Source organism: Euprymna scolopes, chromosome 4 (assembly GCF_053919585.1).
Source record: "Euprymna scolopes isolate OS-2025 chromosome 4, ASM5391958v1, whole genome shotgun sequence".
In the NCBI taxonomy this organism is placed as follows: Eukaryota; Metazoa; Mollusca; class Cephalopoda; order Sepiida; family Sepiolidae; genus Euprymna; species Euprymna scolopes.
The window spans coordinates 139279852-139300995 of record NC_136485.1 but is presented as its reverse complement, the minus strand read 5'-3'; the positions used below and the strand labels follow the sequence as shown (position 1 = coordinate 139300995).

The 21144-nt window shown below is 32.9% G+C and overlaps 1 protein-coding gene across 1 annotated transcript in view; it reads right to left on the bottom strand.

Moving 5' to 3' along the window:
• The window catches only part of LOC145272118 (uncharacterized), a 110542-nt gene that overhangs the window by 77297 nt on the left and 12101 nt on the right, over positions 1-21144 (bottom strand). The window contains exons 2-3 of the mRNA XM_080127023.1: positions 19053-19222; positions 12588-12600 (exon numbers count right to left, since the gene is read on the bottom strand). Coding sequence (XP_079983149.1) covers positions 12588-12600; positions 19053-19222 — 183 coding nt within the window. The remainder of the gene's footprint in view (positions 1-12587; positions 12601-19052; positions 19223-21144) is intronic.

Sequence of the window (21144 nt, the reverse complement as noted above, 5' to 3'; positions counted from 1 at the left end):
TAAATAGCAAAGCTTAAAATGCAAAGCTTAAAATAGAGAATTTTAAAAAATATTTTAATTTTTTTTTTTTTCTATTACTATAGCTGAAATGATAAATAGCAAAGCTTAAAATGCAAAGCTTAAAATAGAGAATTTTTAAAAATATTTTAATTTTTTTTTTTTTTTTTTTCTATTACTATAGCTGAAATGATAAATAGCAAAGCTTAAAATGCAAAGCTTAAAATAGAGAATTTTTAAAAATATTTTAATTTTTTTTTTTTTTTTTTCTATTACTATAGCTGAAATGATAAATAGCAAAGCTTAAAATAGAGAATTTAAAAAAATATTTTAATTTTTTTTTTTTTTTGTTTCTATTACCATAGCTGAAATGATAAATAGCAAAGCTTAAAATGCAAAGCTTAAAATAGAGAATTTTTAAAAATATTTTAATTTTTTTTTTTTCTATTACTATAGCTGAAATGATAAATAGCAAAGCTTAAAATAGAGAATTTTAAAAAATATTTTAATTTTTTTTTTTTGTTTTTTTTTTTTCTATTACTATAGCTGAAATGATAAATAGCAAAGCTTAAAATGCAAAGCTTAAAATAGAGAATTTTTAAAAATATTTTAATTATTTTTTTTTTTTTTTTCTATTACTATAGCTGAAATGATAAATAGCAAAGCTTAAAATAGAGAATTTTTAAAAATATTTTAATTTTTTTTTTTTTTTCTATTACTATAGCTGAAATGATAAATAGCAAAGCTTAAAATAGAGAATTTTAAAAAATATTTTAATTTTTTTTTTTTTCTATTACTATAGCTGAAATGATAAATAGCAAAGCTTAAAATAGAGAATTTTTAAAAATATTTTAATTTTTTTTTTTTTTTTGTTTCTATTACCATAGCTGAAATGATAAATAGCAAAGCTTAAAATGCAAAGCTTAAAATAGAGAATTTTAAAAAATATTTTAATTTTTTTTTTTTTTCTATTACTATAGCTGAAATGATAAATAGCAAAGCTTAAAATAGAGAATTTTTAAAAATATTTTAATTTTTTTTTTTTTTTCTATTACTATAGCTGAAATGATAAATAGCAAAGCTTAAAATGCAAAGCTTAAAATAGAGAATTTTTAAAAATATTTTAATTTTTTATTTTTTTTTTCTATTACTATAGCTGAAATGATAAATAGCAAAGCTTAAAATAGAGAATTTTTAAAAATATTTTAATTTTTTTTTTTTTTTTTTTTTTTCTATTACTATAGCTGAAATGATAAATAGCAAAGCTTAAAATGCAAAGCTTAAAATAGAGAATTTTTTAAAATATTTTAATTTTTTTTTTTTTCTATTACTATAGCTGAAATGATAAATAGCAAAGCTTAAAATAGAGAATTTTAAAAAATATTTTAATTTTTTTTTTTTTTTTTTTTTCTATTACTATAGCTGAAATGATAAATAGCAAAGCTTAAAATGCAAAGCTTAAAATAGAGAATTTTTAAAAATATTTTAATTTTTTTTTTTTTTTTTTTTTTTCTATTACTATAGCTGAAATGATAAATAGCAAAGCTTAAAATAGAGAATTTTAAAAAATATTTTAATTTTTTTTTTTTTTTTTTTTCTATTACTATAGCTGAAATGATAAATAGCAAAGCTTAAAATGCAAAGCTTAAAATAGAGAATTTTTTAAAATATTTTAATTTTTTTTTTTTTTTTTTTTTTTTTTATTACAAAGGAGTCACTACTTATCGAGGTGCGGAGGCCATTCGAAGATAAAGGTTACTGATTGTACAATAGTCAATGGGACAATATTATAGTTATCGTTAGTAGTAGCAATTTTGGATTACTTAAGGGGACCGCTCATCAAGAACTTGTCTACATTGAACTTGAAGACGACCATATTGTAGTTAGCTGGAAAGCAGGAAAACGGAAGAGTGTTTCACAAGCGTGTAGTTCTAAGAAAGAATGTTTTTTCGTAAAAATTTGGCGGGGGGTGGGAGCTGTATTTATTTGCTTCCCCACTGAACAAATTAGACACAAGGCCATTTTTTAATGTGGAGAGAAGAGGGAGGGGGAAGGAAAAAGGGGACCAGCTCTTGAGAGGTAGGAAATGGGAGCTGGATAGTGAGAGCCATTTGGTATATAGGGTTGCCCCTACATGGACCAAAAGATTACCACAAGGACAATGGTGATTGATTGCAGCATCTGCCGGAACAGATATTACATTTTGATCTTGGGCAAAAGGTCACAAAGATTCCCCCAAAAGAGGGGGGAGGCGGGACTAAGTTTGGTGGGGGCCATAAATTGGAGCTCAGATGAGTGTTAGAGAGAGAGAGAGAGAGAGAGAGAGAGAGAGAGGGGGGTAGAGTGTGAATTATAGTGTAGACACATTGACCGGAAGTCAAGATCAGCTGATTGGATTGTGTGTGAGTCATGTGATCAGGTTAGCTGAATCGAGGAGATTTGGTTGGGGCTTGGACGAGAGCAGACTGCTTCGCTGTTGTCTCCTCCTCTTCGCTGGGGGGGGGAACGCTGACGTGGTAGAAATAGGACCTAGAAAAAGAAACAACACAGGCCAAATTCACTTTCCAATCATCTGCGAACAAACTGGAAGGTGAATAAAAAAACTATAGAACCAATTTCTTGTCTTGGAGTGAAATAAATCTTCGTCCCCAGAAACAAGTATCAAGAAGTCTCCCTCCCAGACGAGAATTTCCAGATGGACCAACGAAATGGCAGAAAGTATGTTGGAGATACATGACATGTCACACATATTCACACTTAACAGCATATGAACATATGTAATAGAAAGACCACTAGACGATCACACACACAACGACATTAACCCTGATAAGATAATTAAACACTCAATCCTTTATAAATAGACAATACAACGTGAGCACTTGCCATGAAAATAATGATAGAGCAGGGACAGGCCCGCAACGACATTCTGTATGGTCACTATTCTATAGCTAGCTATAAAATATACTGACCCAACGGGTAACTGGTAGTCTAGTATATATATATATAACATAAAAGTCATATTCCGGTCTGTTTGCTCACAATTTGGTTAATATATATGAAAGGTACACCGTTTTTAGTCGCGTGCAAGCGACTCTATAAGTAACTCCGTCAGTTATGGTCGGTCTGTCAGTCTGTCCGTAATACTTTTGTGCTTGACCTTTTTGGTTAAGATCAAAGGGCTGTTTATAGTACATGATGTTCTTAGCTTTTTAAGTTGTTCTTGGCCTTCGGGCTGGGATCAAAGTGTAGTGTCTGTTCCGACAGATACTGCAAGCAAAAACCATATGTGGGGTTTCCCCCACATATAAGACCTTGGTCAATGTAAGGGCAACCCTTCATACCAATTGTCACTATCCAGCTCCCCTACTCCCCGGGGAGTTGGTCCCCATTTCCCCTTCACTCCTCTCTTTAAAAATCGGCCTTGTGCCTAATTTGCTCAGTGGGGGAGCAAATAAATACCTCAAAGTGTAGTGTCTGTTCCGGCAGATACTGCAAGCAAATACCATACATGTGGGGGTAACCCCACATATAAGACCTTGGTCAATGTAAAGGCAACCCCTCATACCAATTGTCACTATCAAGCTCCACTACTCCCCGGGAGCTGGTCCCCATTTCCCCTTCACTCCTAACATTAAAAATCGGCCTTGTGCCTAATTTACTCGGTGGGGAAGCAAATAAATACCAACTCCACATATAAGTTATTGGTCAATGTACGGGAAACACTTCATACCAATTGTAACTATCTAGCTCCCCTACTCCCTTTTCACTCCTCACATTAAAAATCGGCCTTTAACCTAATTTGCTCGCTGGGGGAGCAAATAAATACTAACCCAACATATAAGACCTTGGTAAATGTAGGGACAACCCTTCTTACCAATTGTCACTATCCTGCTCCGCTACTCCCCGGGAAGTACGTCCCCATTTTTCCTTCACTCCTCACATCAAAAATTTCCTTGTACCTAATTTGCTCGGTAGGGGGAGTAAATAAATACCCTTTTCTTGGCTTTTTGCCCAAGATCAAAGTGTAGTATCTGTCTGGCAGATACTGCAAACAAAGACAATATGTGGGGGCAACCCCACATATAAGACCTTGGTCAATGTAGGGGCAACCCTTCATACCAATGGTCACTATCCAGCTCCTCTACTTCCCGGGGAGCTGGCCCCTATTTCCCTTCACTCCTCACATTAAAAATCGGCATTGTGCCTAATTTGCTCGGTGGGGGCGCAATTAAATAACCTTTTCTTTGCCTTTTGGCCAAGATTAAAGTGTAGTGTCTGTCCGGCAGATCCTGCAAGCAAAGACCATCTGTGGGGGCAACCCCACATATAAGACCTTGGTCAATGTATGGGCAAAACTTCATACCTATTGTAACTATCAAGCTCCACTACTCCCCGGGGAGCTGGTCCCAATGTCTCCTTCACTCCTACCATTAAAATCGGCCTAGTGCCTAATTTGCTCTGTGGGGCAGCAAATAAATACCAGTCCCACATATAAGACCTTGGTCAGTATAGGTGCAACCCTTCATACCAATTGTCACTATCAAGCTCCCTTACTCCCCATGGAATTGGCCCCCATTTCCCCTTGACTCCTCACATTAAAAAGCGGCCTTGTGCCTAATTTGCTCGGTAGGGGGAGCAATAAATACCCTTCTCTTGGCCTTTTGGCGAAAAATTGGGAGTTACTAGGACGTCCCCCAATATGAAAGGGTGAATGCGGTATTATGGTGAAAGAAGATACTAGCTGGGAGAAACTTTTGACTTTGTTTAGTTCTGGAGTGACAAGGATGACCAACGACCCCAAAATCCCCCCCCCTTTTGAGTTGGCCATGTGCCTAAGTTTTTTGTTCATCGTTAATTTTTACTGTATTTTTTAACATGAATAAAAGATTTAATATCTCAAAGTGTAGTACCTGTTCTGGCAGATACTGCAAGCAAAGACAATATGTAAGGGCAACCCACATATAAGACATTGGTCAATGTAGGGGCAAACCTTCATACCAATTGTCACTATCCAGCTCCCCTACTCCCCGGGGAGCTGATCTCCATTTCCCCTTCACTCCTCACATTTAAAATTGGCCTTGTGCCTAATTTGCTTATTGGGGGTGCAAATAAATACCAACCCCACACATGAAACCTTGGTCAATGTAGGGGCAACCCTTTTTCCCTTCACTCCTCACATGAAAAATCGGACTTGTGCTTTATTTTTTCGGTGGGGAGCAAATAAATACCCTTTTCTTGGCCAAGATCAAAGTGTAGTATCTGTCCTTACTACACTCTATACTTATTGTAATATAAAGTGGGGGATCACTTTTCTGCATTAATTTAATGTAAAATGATCACCCACTTTACAACTTGTCAGTCTCAAAGCCATTCAATAATTCTCCAGATCATTCAAGTTGTTTTTGAAGGATTCCAGTTATTTTTTAAGTATTCAAGTCATCCTTAAGGTCATTCAAATCATTTTAGCCCATTTTTCGGTCATTCACACATTCATTAATTACACGAGAGCATGCGACTAATGGCTATCGGCCTTGTTCAAATAGATTTCAACACTGAAGCCAGACTCATATATACTTTATACCTGCATCATTTCTATATGTACTATTTATTCAAAAGGTATCAACATTTATGAGGTTATCTCATTTGCATATTACATTAAAGAAAATTTTTTAATAATTAGCCCTAAATTTTTAAGGGAAATTAGTAATAGAATTGTTTTAGGTATTCTATTTAGAAATATTATACAAAGTTGATTTATTTAATTTATTTAAAATTTAATTTAATTATTTTTAATTATTATTATAACCAACATCAGCTGCCTTTAAAAACGGAAGGAGATTTCATTTAAGTTATGAATTATTTTCGTTTAAGCTATGATATTTTATTTCCCTGTTTGAATTTCATAGATGAAGATGACTATGTTTTATGCTTCCAAAATTGCAAATTAATGGTCAACTTTCTGGAAAATCGTAAAAACTTAGTATATTTCGTGTATCTAAAATATGTGACCAAACCCTCCATCCGGCAATATGTTTCTTTCATGAATTAGCCAAGGTTCTTGGATCCCTTTCCTGCTCCATGGCTAAATCTTTGGTGGACAATCCTTCTGCGAGTCCAGCAGCAATCCTTTGCTTTTCGATAACCTTCAATCACTAGTTCTTTTTTTGCTTCTTTTTGGCATTGTAAGAGATCTGAAACAAAGCGATGACAGTATAATTTCCTTGATAATAAATAAAATGCCATAACGTCGTGAATATCGCATTAATTTGAATAATGTTTTGGGATATAACTAACCTTTTGATAATACAATTGCAATTTTTTCTTTTTTTGCAACATATATTTAGTGAAATATTGATATTTTACTAATCTACTAATCTGCAATAAATTGATTGATACAGTGTATATATATATATATATATATATATATATATATATATATATATATATATATATATATATATATATAAGTTTTAAAATATATTCATGGCAATTAAGGTCCACAGAGGCGCTAGCGTTTCATCCCATTAGAAATCTTCAGATTTAGGGCATGAAATTCGTGTTACTAAATAATGAAAATACTTACATAATATATTTCCGTATAATATTATAGCAATCATTGGTGTAGGAGATTCGAACCCAGTCACAGAGCTACCTTTGACTCCATTTGTTAAACCTTTTCCTCCGGACCACTAAACAATAGCTACAGGAATGAAGAGAATAAACAACTTATAAACGCTAAATTCGGGCATAGACAGAAGACAGTCTTCAGTGTTCAAACGAGCGAAAATCATGAACGTTGCATAAATAAAGCGATTGACACAGTTTGGTAATGTTTGATTTAAAATAAGATACATAGGACAGAGCCCATTAATAAACTTATTTGCAAGCGAGTTAATGCGTGAAAATTTCTTTCTTTTTTAGTGGGAAATTCTCAAGCAAAACGTTGGTACACAGGTTAAATAAGAGAAAGGAAAAAAATGCATGAAATACATAACTAAAACTCTATTTTACAATTCTTACTTGCTTGCCCGAAGAGTTGAACTTGCACTGCACACAAACCACTTTTCGAGTATGGTATCGTTTTTTAATGACACATAAAATAACACGAGTGATCCATCCAGGCACTCAGGTTAGATTGATTGAGATTGTCGGACTGACTTCCTCATCTTGGTTGTTATTGTCACAACGTTTCGGCCCTTTTGCCCTCCGGCCTTCGTCAGGTGAACGGTTTGTTAGGAGTCTCGAACCCAACCCTTTATTATTATTACGGGGGTACCGTGTTCGGACTCCAGCTAGGACTCTGTTTTTCAATGTTACTTTTTCACTGCCTTCGTTCAGGATTGAACTCAGCACCTGTAACTGTAAACTTTGATACAACGTCTAGGACCACTCGGCCATATGTCACTAGGACATAATCAGCAACTATGTCCCAAAGCCTAGAGTGGAGTCCGAACACGGTACCCCCGTAATAATAATAAAGGGTTGGGTTCGAGACTCCTAACAAACCGTTCACCTGATGAAGGCCGGAGGGCAAAACGGCCGAAACGTTGTGACAATAACAACCAAGATGAGGAAGTCAGTCCGACAATCTCAATCAATGAAAACACCTCATCTCAAAAATACAGACAATTACTACTCAGGTTAGATATTTGGAGTTTCCCTTCTCTTACATGGATTCCCATCACAGTGGCCGAGAAGTATGTATCTATCTTTGAAAGTTTTTTTTCTTCTAGGAGACTAACCCAACTTCTCGCTAGAAAGTTGGTGTGGAGACAAGTTTAGTCACCGGTGAATGACCATGCGGGAGGCAGTACTGTGTTTCATAGTACCAGTAACGTAAAACCTGACTATAATACATATATATATATATATATATATATATATATATATATATATATATATATATATATATATACTAACCTGGTTGTCCGGCGTGCCTGGGTGTTTGGAGGTGTGTGTTGAGCAAAAAAGAAAGAAAAAAAAAAAAAAAAAGTGGTAGTAGGCTGGCAGGCAGGCAGGGATGCTCGAACCCGTACCATGAAGAAGGAAAAGAACGCGAAATAGAAAAAAAACTGACGTCTTTGCCATTGCGTCTATCACTAAACTGGAAGTGACAAGGGCCAATGAATTGAAAAGAGGGGATGACTTTCGAAAATATCGGCTAAAAAAGCGACCCCTCCTTGTAGAAAAGTGCCCAGTTGAGAGTAAAGGAATTAATGTTTTTAGCCAATTTTTCGACATTTGTCGTCCAAAGGGTCGAGTTTCAAAACGATGCCAAACTCGTGAAAATCTGTCGTCTTTGTCGAAAGTTCCAGGCATACATACATACATACATACATACATACATACATACATATATTTAAACAGACAGGTGAAATTTATATTATAGAAGATGGCCTATATATTATATAATAGATAATTTTTATCTTTGTTATCTTAACCTCCTCCTTTCCTTTCTTCCTTTCTTTATGCCTTTTCCTCTATTTCAATACAAACCTTAATCCACACTCCTATTTCCCCTTCTTCCCATATATTAAAAACCATTTCCTTTTTTATTTTTATATTTTACTTCTCTTTTTAATAGCATGCAATGTGACCTGCTGATAATAATTTCTTGTAACGCTGAATTCCTGAAATCTCTTCATTAAAGATTTATTTTTCCTATAAGCTCTATTGCCTGAAGAAGTCTCTAGTTACTAGTAACTAGCTGACCGAAATATGCTCATGAGTGTGTAGCAACATATTAATGCTGTTTAAGTGTTGCCTTAAGGAGAAGTGTTTCCCTACACCCTGGAAAACCTCATCAGTATCCCCTGTATTCAAGAATTCAGGTGATAAGTCATCTCCCTCTCAGTACAGACCAATAAGTCTCCTGTGTGTCATGAGTAAGTTGCTGGAATCCACAATAAATAGAGAAGTAGTCAACCACCTCAGCAGAAATAACCTTCTTAGCGACATGCAATATGGTTTCTGTTCTGCTAAATCTACAGCAGATGTGCTAACGGTTATATCTCATAGGATTAGCGAATCTCTCGACAAAGCCTTCATTTCAAGGGCAATTGCTCTTGACATATCAAAGGCCTTCGATAAGGTTTGGCATAAAGGACTACTACACAAGATTTCCAGCTACTGTATAACTGGAAATGTTTTCTCGATCATTAAATCATTTCTCTCTGATAGGCTCATAAGAGTAGTGGTTGATGGACAGAAATCAGAGGCCGACAGTATTAATGCTGGAGTCCCTCAGGGGTCCATACTGGGCCTAACTCTCTTCCTGATCTACATCAATGATCTCCCAAAACACATACTAAAATCTTTCATTGACATCTATGCTGATGACACGACTATCTATGGCAACACATCAAAGGCCGTAAATGATGATGTTCTCTCTGATTCTCTCTCCTCTGATCTTGCGCGCGTGGTACAGTGGGGGAAGAGGTGGCTGGTTACCTTTAATGCATCTAAAACCAAGCTCCTATCTCTACATCATAAACGCTCTGATCCCCATCTGGCATCAATTGAAATGCATGGCTCTCGTCTAGGGGAGGCTCCATGTTTTGATAAGCTTCTGGGTTTGACCTTTACTCCTGATCTTAAATGTAACACACATATCAAGTCTGTGGGAAGTCGCTGGGAAAATGGTGGGATCCTTCTACCGCTCCAGAAGATAGCTCACTAATGATGTAATTCTCTATCTATATAAAAGCCAAGTACGTCCAAGGATGGAGTACTGCTGCCACATCTGGGCAGGAGCTGCTAAAAACAGCCTATCCTGCCTTGACAGAGTACAAAATAGACTTTGTGGCTTGGTGGGGGATGCCCTTTTCTCTTCCCTGCAACCTCTTTCCCACAGAAGAGACGTAACGAGCCTATCTTAGTTCTATCGTTATCTCCATGGTAAGTGCTCGTTTAAGCTCCATTCTCTGGTCCGCCCTCGCCAATCTAGCTGAAACCACCGTCAATAATTTTCCCCACTCCTTATCTGTGCCTAAATCAAAACATAGATTCCATGAACAAAGCTTCTTTCTTAGAACTGCACGCCTGTGGAACTCTGTTCCGCTTGCCTGTTTCCCTCACGACTTCAACCCGGATGTCTTCAAGTCCAACACAAACAAATTCCTAATGAAAAATATATATTAGGAGGTATATTTGGTAAAATAAAACACAGAGAAAAAATAGTAGAGCTAAATATGTTTTTATTTATTTTATACAAATCTATTTGATACAAAAGAGTTAGAAAGAAACACCGAAGAAGAGTATGTCAAATACGTGTCAGTAGGGGGCAGCAGTAATTTGCGCGTGCCAACAAAGTCATAATTCAGTTTGTGGTGTCCATCTAACTGTGGTTAACTACGAAACTAAAAATATACAACCATTTTATATATATATATATATATATATATATATATATATATATATATATATATATATATATATAATGGTTGTATAGTTTTATACATTATTATATAATAATATATTAAGATATTTATACTATACAACCATATTATATGTATATATGTATATATATATATATATATATATATATATATATATATATATATATATATATATATATAATGGTTGTATTATTTTAGTTTCGTACATGTAAATCCACTGAAACTCCTATATTTATCCAAATGTGCCTGATGAATGAACAAAGTGTAGTTATAAAAAACACGTTGTTGTTTTTTGTTTTTTTTTAATGAAACCTTGGTCCTTGCTCCTTTAATTGAAAAAAAAATTAGGGCTTGAATTACATTTTTCGAGGAGTTATAAGCTTGGAAAGACGGGATGGAATTATTCACTATTTTTCACGAAATTTCTGACACACCTAGTGCATGGCTTTAAAGAATTCAGGATAAATACACGGATAAAGAAATTTAAATAAAGTGAAAACATTATCCACGCTATCTTTATCTCTACTTATATATAAAAAAAAAGCACTTTGTGTGTGTGTATGAGAGAGAGAGAGAGAGAGAGAGAGAGAGAGAGAGAGAGAGAGAGAGAGAGAGAGAGAGAGAGAGAGAGATCTTTATGGACTTCAAAGCGAGACTGGGCCGATCTTTTTTTAATGAAAAAGTTCTGCCATCCAATGCGATCACTATTTATTCACTTATTAATTCAATTTTCGATGTTTTCTAGGTTACTTTGTTCATAAACTGACCCATCAAATGTCCAGCCGCTAACATCTGATGGCTAGGTTACGTTCTATACCTGAGAGATTTTACTCATTGTCCGAATTCTGTCGACAACTTTCGGACTGTTTACAGAAAATAATCGTCACTATTTACTTTCTCCATCTCTAGAACCAAGGACTGTGAGCAGCATCTCATATGTTTAGGCACTATTCTTCTACCACAAATGACAATACAAGCTGTTGCCCCTTATCACCATAAAAAGTTTCAGTTTTAAAGATTAATTTCCTTCATATAAAGTTCCCTACCTTACTGCCATGCATATATATATATATATATATATATATATATATATATATATATATATATATATATATATATATATATATATATAGTGGAGATGGTAATTAATAAAAACTGAAGAAAGTGCTCAATACTGTTGTAGAGCAAATATGCGTTTTATTTTTTATTACCGTATCTTTCTATTAAGTTACTTTATTTGTTTCTGCTACACGGCCGTTTTTTTTTTGGCCGTCTGTAGCGTCCTCAGACTTTTACAGAAAATGTCTGAGGACGCTACAGACGGCCAAAAAAAAAAACGGCCGTGTAGCAGAAACAATAATGTAACTTAACAGAAAGATACGGTAATAAAAAATAAAAAGTATATATATATATGAGAGAGAGAGATAGAGAGAGAAAGAGAGAGAGAGAGAGAGAGAGAAGGAGATAGATAGATAGATAGATAGATAGATATACAGAGTGGGACAATAAATTTGTTCCCCTAAAGAACACAACACTAGAGCTTTAAAATTTTTATCGAAAAAATCTATTCAGGTAACTTGATTATGTAGTAGAGCTGACATTACATTAATTCTAGAAGTTTCCCCCAAAACTATTGGACCGTTCTTGCTTAAATTCTGTATGAAACTTTATTTTGATAAGGTGCAGCGAACTAAGTATTATGATATCCGGCCGATGTATGATTAAGGATTAATATGTATTGACTGGAATTAGAATTTGATGCAAAAAATGAACACATATTAAACCATACCGCACCATCAATATGCACAAAGCATATACAGGGTGTCCACAAAGTCTGGCTACATAATCTACAGGGTGTCCACAAAGTCTGGCTACATAATCTACAGGGTGTCCACAAAGTCTGGCTACATATCTATAGGGTGTCCACAAAGTCTGGCTACATATCTATAGGGTGTCCACAAAGTCTGGCTGTATAATCTACAGGGTGTCCACAAAGTTTGGCTACATGATCTACAGGGTGTCCACAAAGTGTTGCCACATAAACTACCTGGTTCCCATAAAGTTTGGCTGCATTATGTAGTCAGACTTTGTGGACACCCTGTATATATATATATATATATATATATATATATATATATATATATATATATATATATATATATATATATATAGTATAAAAGAAAATTAACTCACCTCTCATTTGACCCTGAAATGAAAGAAAATTAAGTGTAAGTTTATAGACGCATAATATTATTCAGGACAACCAAAAGCTTTTTGAAAAGAAATTTAGGATACATAAAATTAATTTTAAAATTATGTATGTATGTATGTATGTATGTCTCTATCTACCTATCTATCTATCTATCTATATATATATATATATATATATATATATATATATATATATATATATATATATAGCCTTACAATTATTTAAATTTTTAAAAATATATATATTTTTTTACTCACCTTCACCCCCAAACAAGGCATATTGCCACTTGGACGTAAGGTGCTATTAACTGGGACCATGCCTAAAAAGGATTAAGATGTTGGTTTATGCTACATTTGAACTTCTGCGTATCTGTACGGTTAGGAAAGTAGGTGGCAGGAAGGGAATTCCAAAGTCTAACTCTTCTAGGGAAGAAGCTATTAGAGTAAAAAGCTTTCTGGCATTTAGGGATCTCAACAGTGAAGGGGTGTGATTTTGCTGCTTAGCGGGTTTATCGGGGATATGCACGTGAAGGGGGATCAAGGGCTATGAGTTCATCAGAGCGCATTTCATTAAAATACTTATAAAACAGGCACAGGGGTGCAACGTTGTGGCGATGGGAGAGGGGTTGGACCCTAGTTAAAAAAATACAAACTTTTAATCCCAAGGAAAAACTATTTTGTTTGTAATTCACTCAAGCTCTTCCAGCGACTATATTAGTTTACTGCCAAGAATCCACGATGGTCCTAATATAATTTTAGTGATCATAAGTTGTTTACTATGAAGAACTGTTCCAGGGATTTAAAAACCAAACAGTATGGCTCATCAGTACTTTTGATCAAACACCAGTCGTCTTTTTTTTATCTTATAGATAAAAAAGAAGAAATTTTACAAGGAAATATTTTACGTTACACTGGTGTAACCTTGGCCGGTTTAACGTAAAATATTCCCCTGTAAAAATGCTATTTTATCTATAAGAGAAGCAATACTACTTTTACGATCGCCATATCAGCTGATATTGTAAACAAACACAGACGAAATTTGATGAACGACATTATCATTATAATCTTTATTTATTTATATATTTTGTGAATTAGTCCACTGGGCAAATTATTCCTCGTAATATATAATAATCAATAGAGGATTGATTCGATAATAATACATACGCAATCTGCAATAATTAAAATATCATGTTTAAGTGTATTGTATGACCGGGCAATGGCGGAGGTCCAGCTAGTAATTTAATACAGGTGTAAATGTGTTTGTGAGTGTTGTCGATGGTTACAATAATGATGGTGATGGTGATGTTGATGGTGATGATGATGATCATCATCATGATGGAAAGAAAGAGCTTATTTATCCTAGTGATTTAATACACGCACAATTTTTTGTGTATGAATTAATAAATGATAAATCTGTTTTCCTTCTATGATAATTGGGTTGACATCAATAGCCATTAACAGCACACTAGCTGAACAAGTTGACGCCTTGGATTATAAAGATATCTCGAAAAAAAAATGTCAGAAATGGCGCCTTTCGGCAATTTGACAAGTCTCATCATAATGCCATCCTTGTTAAGAAAAACTGTTAATCTTATTCCTTCAGGTGATCGAAGTTGTTTGTGGATTACTCGAAATATAGGCCAAATATTATGAGTTTCTTTGGATAAGAAAAACAAGATAGCGGGTACACATTCAAGTGCCCATTAATTGTTGTTCAGGCCTTAAGACAGAAGGAGACAGTTATCTCTAAAAGATAATCAGTATATTTATTTTTTACTTATACGAAATGGCATTTGGGAAAAACTCTTGATTATGCAAATGATGCAAGAGGAGAATAGTGATGGTGAAAGGTGGAGACATAATGGAGGGTGAAGGCAATGGCACCTTTCTTGCTGAGAGTGGCGGTCAGAAGAAGAAAATAATTTTTTTTTCAGAGCTTGAGAATTAAACGTATTTAATAATTAAAAACCATAAATAAATATACTAAATAAATAAATAAAAAAAAACATAGCCAAAAAACAATTATATATAAATACACCAATACATCAATAATAGAATAAACCTTTCCTATCCTTCTATCTCTAAGAAAGAATACGCTTCCACTCATTTTTTTTTTATGTATTCCACGTTTTGAACATTTGATGATTTATTAAATATTGTAAACTAGTCGGTGGGGGTGGGGGTCTTTCTCCGGGAGTAAAATGCGCTTAAATATGATATTTTAATTTGTCCAGATTTCGTATATATTATTATAGAATCATGATTTCAAAAGCAAAATAAATATTTGGGTGCCATTAGTTAGAATCGAAACAGGAGCATTCAAAGCTGGTGACGTTACCACTGTACCAACATGAAACGCATTTGAGCTGATTAAAATTTAACCGGCTAAAGACCCATAAAAGAATGGTCCATAAAAAATCCTATCATTTGAAGCCTCTAGCACCCCTCTGCAACTTTTAGTTACAGTGGAGATAGAGTTTGAAAATATGGATACAGACAGACATATAACTTTTATTTCATAAGTTAAATTCTGTCGTATATATATATATATATATATATATATATATATATATATATATATATATATATATATATATATATATATATATATATTGGATTGGATTTTACTTGTACAAATGGAAATTCTTTTAACTTTCTTGAAGTTTTACATTTGGATTTTACCTTCACTGGATTTTTTATCTTCCACTAGACTATCCATTCATGTGTAATCACCTTTTTCTTTACCATATTCCCTCTGCTTAACTTATTTTGTTTTCAAGTAAGATCTTTGACTTACTTGTTGTTTCATCAAATACTTCTGCATGCAAAATCCGATCCCGCATTTTGCTAAATCCTACTCTCTGATGAGAAGGAGAGTATTTCTTCGAAACTCCGCGGATTAAGTACTATCCATTTATCTAGTGTTTCCTTTTCAGATTAAATATGTTGTTAACTCATTTCAAAGTGTTTTTTAACATATTGTATTAATTGTTTGCTCATATATATATATATATATATATATATATATATATATATATATATATATATATATATATATATATATGCCAGATATTATGAGTTTCTTTGGATAAGAAAAACAAGATAGCGGGTACAAATTCAAGTGCCCATTAATTGTTGTTCAGGCCTTAAGACAGAAAGAGACAGTTATCTCTGAAAGATAATCAGTATATTTATTTTTTACTTATACGAAATGGCATTTGGGAAAAACTCTTATCTAGTGTTTCCTTTTAAGATTAAATATGTTTTTAACTCATTTCAAAGTGTTTTTTAACATGTTTTATTAACTGTTTGCTCGTATATATATATATATATATATATATATATATATATATATATATATATATATATATATATATGTGTGTGTGTGTGTGTGTGTGTGTTTGTGTGTGTGTGTATTGAATATATTAACTCATTTTCACCCCCCAAACAAGGCATGTTGCTGCTTGAAACGTAAGGTGATAAAATTTGAGATCAAATTTAACATTTCATTAAAGTACATGTAAAACAGGTACAATAATGCGATGCTGTGACGATGGGACAGGTCGGAGATTGGCCAATAGTGCGGGACCTATTAGATTTGAGACTCTTTTTTTAGACTTTGACTAAGAGTGAGAGAATAGCAGCAGATACACCAGCCCAGATATGATAACAATACTCCATGGCTTTGTAAAGATATATGGAGCTCTCTGGTTTGAGTAATTTTCTAGCATGTTAGAGGGGAATCATCTTTGGCAATGTCCTCAATGTATTTGTGTTAATTCTTGTTGCCCGTGAATGTTAGGTTGACGAGTTTGAAAGATGGTCCCTCAGGTATGCTTATATTTATTATGGCAATCATTGATTGAGAACGTTTCTTATAGTTGTTAAAAGGAAAGAAGCTTAGTCTTAGCAGCATTAAATGTTACTATTCACTTACAGCCTCATTACACCACAGACTGAAGGTCGTTTTCTTAGGTTCTTGTGCATTCATATTTCCCTCATATCCATTATAGAGCGTGGTGTCATCAGCAGACATACCATACATTGGGGTAATTGCGCCAAGTCTGGAATAATTGCAGCAACTAGCTAAAAGTGCTCTTTTGGCAACCACGCATATAAAAAGCACTATTTTTTTTAGTTGGCGCAATTACCCCAAAGTAGGTATATTTTTATATATTTCTCCCTATATATATATTTTTTAATACTTTTGTATTTTTCTCCTATCTATCTTTATTCTTTGTACTCTATATACCTACAGTATATTTTTTCTATGCTAAATTTTGTTGCTATGCGTTTTTCTATATATAATCTTGCTATATATGCTTTTTTTCTATATATAATCTTGCTATATATGCTTTTTTCTATATATAATCTTGCTCCGCTCTTCTCTACTGATGAGAAGCATTAAATTTCGAAATACCAATTATATATATGTTATTTTATTCAATTTAGGTAATAAAAATTTTTATTATTAAATATATCTAATTTATAAAAGTTGTTACCATACATTTTCGAGACGAAGCAGTTTCATTCCACTGTCAGATTTTCCCACCGTTTGCTTGATCTGGGTTAGTTAATAAACTTTTTTGTGTGTGTGGCAGGCTTGCTCAGTTGGTAGAGTGTTCGGCTCGCATGCAAGAGGCTCGGACGTGGTGTCATCAGCAGACATGCCCATAAAAACACACAATTTTATCAGGGAGAACATTTATGAATATATATAAATCGATCACGTGACCTTCAGTTTTAAACCACATTTTAAAAAAAAATTTCTATCGCCTTTTGATATGAGCCCTTAAACTTTTCGCTTGCAGAAATCTGAACATTGTAACCAGTGTATATATATATATATATATATATATATATATATATATATATATATATATATATATATATATATATATATATATATATACTTGTATGTAATATACTGAGTTCGTATAATCCAGTAAATTTTCATATACATATAAGTTTTAAGCCAAAAAGAGTTGACTTAAAGAGTAGACTACTAAATTATCATATTTCATAATTGAGCATTAATATACTATGTAAGTAAAACCAAGACTTCAGAAAAGGTGCTGATGGCAACAGAAAGTGTATTTCATTTTACGTTACAATTGTTTCCATGTCCAGTCGACAATTTCAAATATTATATTGTTTGAAAATTTTCAAAAAGTCAGCATTTCTTCAGACTTTATGAATGAAATCACTTTTGACAATTGAGCAAAAAGAAGAGAAAGAAAAAGAAAGAATAACGGAAAAATTCCCATAACGGAAAAAGCATGTGAGAAACATTTACCTTTGCGGTAGCTACGGAAAAGCCCATTTAAATATTAATATATCACCTAATTTTCGTATCCTTATTTAAGAACAGAGTTATGAGAAGTTTCCACAGAAAATCCTTAGCCATTAAAAAAATTTTTTTTTTATATATCCCATTTGTTGAGTTCCTAAATTAGATTTCGCTGTTTCTTTATTTCCCATAATTAATTTTTTATAAAAAGAATTTTTTAATTTTTATTTCTATATTTATAATATGGCCGTAACAACCTTGCATTAGCGTTACGGTTAATTTTAGTTTCGTATTAGTGGCAAGTAATGTTTACAGATTATCGTTATTTTAGTACCTATATTTAAGCCCATTTTAGGTTTAATGTTTAATTGAATATGAGAATAAAGAAAAAGACTGTATTATATATAAAAATCCATGTACAACATTTCGAGTAAGGGATTTTAATCTATTATTATTTAATGTTTTAGAATTCTAAATTAATTAAATGTTTTCATATCGTTACTAAAAACAATTGCGAAGGGAGATAATACAATTATGTTGTTAATTGCTAATAGTTAATTCTGTTGGAAAAGAGGTCGATTTTTATTTCCTATAACAGCTAAAGGGAGATAATTGTACACCTATATAGTGAAAAAAAAAACTAAACCTTCTTTATTAACAAATATTCATTAGCATAAAAATAGGTGCCTGTTTCCAGTAAGCGCTACGTTATAAAAGTATTTATAGCTCCATTATTGCACTATTAAGCTTACTAAATGAATTTTTATTGTTATTAAATATTGTTTATTTGTTATTAATATTATATTTTTATTTGTTATTAATATCATATTTTTATTTGTTATTAATATTATATTTGGATATAAAATTAGAATATTTTATTTATATATATAATTAAGCACACACACACACACTTTATATATATATATATTTAATTATGAAGAAATATATCATTTTAATCTATATTTCTAATAATTATTTTTCCCAATTGCCACAATTAATCCATCTCAATAAAAATGAATTTACGTTTCCAGATCATATATATGGGAAGTAAACCAAAGATGCATTTACGTCATACTCGTTTTTTTTTATTTATAGCATAATTCTTCTTACACGTGTTTCGTTGATTATATATATTTTTTATATAATTTCCAACTCACGTGTTCTTTTATCCATGTCTTTTCGGTCAACCCTAGATTACTCCATAATCCATATGGAAAAGTTTCTGCAAATTGGTTGCATGAAGTTTCACCTTCCTTTCTAGTAGGTATAGTGCTTACTTTATAACAGTGCGTGTTGCCAGGAGTGAATCCATTAGTACAATTGATTCCTAAAAAGAAAACAAAAAGAATAAAAACAAAACATTAATTTATTTTGTTGAATAAACCTAAAGAATCTTTCTTAATTTACAAAAAGGTTGAATCTAAAATTTACAAAATTTAAAATGTGTGTTTTTTTTTAAATATATATAGTTAATTACGAACATAATCATTTTAAGATAGTTGGTTGTTTTTGTTTTACGGCATATCAACTCTTTTTCAGGTTATTTAGTGCTGAAACCAGTGACTTTGAAGAAAAAGTTTTTAATAGAATATATATTTTTTTTTCAAGTCAGTTTCTATTTAACCCATAGTTGGGACCTTAACAGGTACTACCACTCCGGGTCAGAGTAGACCTGGGAGCAATGGCAATTAAGAGGTGGCTCCACACTCCCCAAAGCCCAAAAGCTGGGGCCTCACCATCGGATATAGTTTAAGGTCATATCCAAGACCCATTTTAAGATAGTGTGACTGGGTTCGTAATTCATGTTATTCAATTGAGGTTGTCTAGTTTTTTTTTATGTAGAAAGCTTCTAAGATTTGAACTGTTTTCACATTACAATCGAGACCACGTTTACTTCATTATCAGTAAAAACAAACAAACTAACGAATAATTCGTAGTAAAAAAAGAGAATAAGTCTATTATCGTTATATGAATTAAAATTTAATCTAAAAAAGTTATTTTAAAGTTTTTGTTAAAAAAAAGATTTTCTCATTATTCAGACCTGTATTACAAAGAGGGAGTTGCAAAAAATGAGTTGTGGTGTGAGAAGAAATACAAACTGAAATAGACAGAAGGAGATAAAAATATAATAGTAAAAAGATAAGATACAAGTTAGAAAAGCATTTCATCCAATGCATAAAAATTGTTAAACAAAATGTTTTTACTATAGGCTTTAAAAATAAAGGTACAAGATTCAATTTGAAATTTATTTATATTCAAAGTGCACTTTTATAAATTTTACAAAGTAAGGTATAAAAATTTAATTTAAATTAATCAAAAAATTACCTTGGATTTATTACGTAATGTAAATTTTGTTGCAGTTTAAAAACATTATCTTTCATCTAGCAATTAATGATATAGATATGAAATTTTCAACGATTTTTTTTAAAGTGCAACAGAATGTACATTACATAAAATAAATCCAAGGTAATTTTTTATACACACTCTTGATGAAAACCCAGAAGCAAGCAGACCCGAAAGGCAAACCGCCCGAGTAGGCAGAGAGCTAGGTCGCCACAATGTGAACATAACAGCCTTGTCCGAAACTAGCATGGCTGAAGAAGGTCAAGTCATAGAGGAAAAAGGCGGTTATGCCTTCTAGCGGAAGTAGTGTTGGAGAATGTAAAAGGCAGGAGTTGGATTTTCAATTAAAACCAAACACACCAGAAAACTGACTTCCCTACCTAAAGGAAACAATTACCGTCTAATGATAATGTGCTTACCAGTTTGGATGAGGAGTCATGCGACACTAATCACCACAACAATGACACATCTGGATAAGATGAAGGACATGTTCTATAACGAACTAGAAACCCTCCTGACAACAATTCCCAAAAGAGATAAATTATTTATTCTTGATGACTTTAATGCCAGAGTTGGTGCAGATTACGAAACCTGGGAAGAAACTATTGGTAGAAATGGGGTTTTAGATTTATTCATACAAGCCAAAATTGAAAAAGAATTGGAAAGACTAGGTAACACTGGGATTTTATCCCCTATTAACATAATGCGAATTTTTTTGGGAATAAATTAAATACTTGGGTCATATCATAGATAAAGACAGGACGAAACCGATCCAGACAGGTCCACAGCTATAAAAGACATGCCAGAACCTCATAATGTAACTACTTTGCAGAGTTTATTAGGGCTCGTGAACTATTATCAAACGTCGATTAAGAACATGCATGAATAGCGTGCGCCATTGAATAT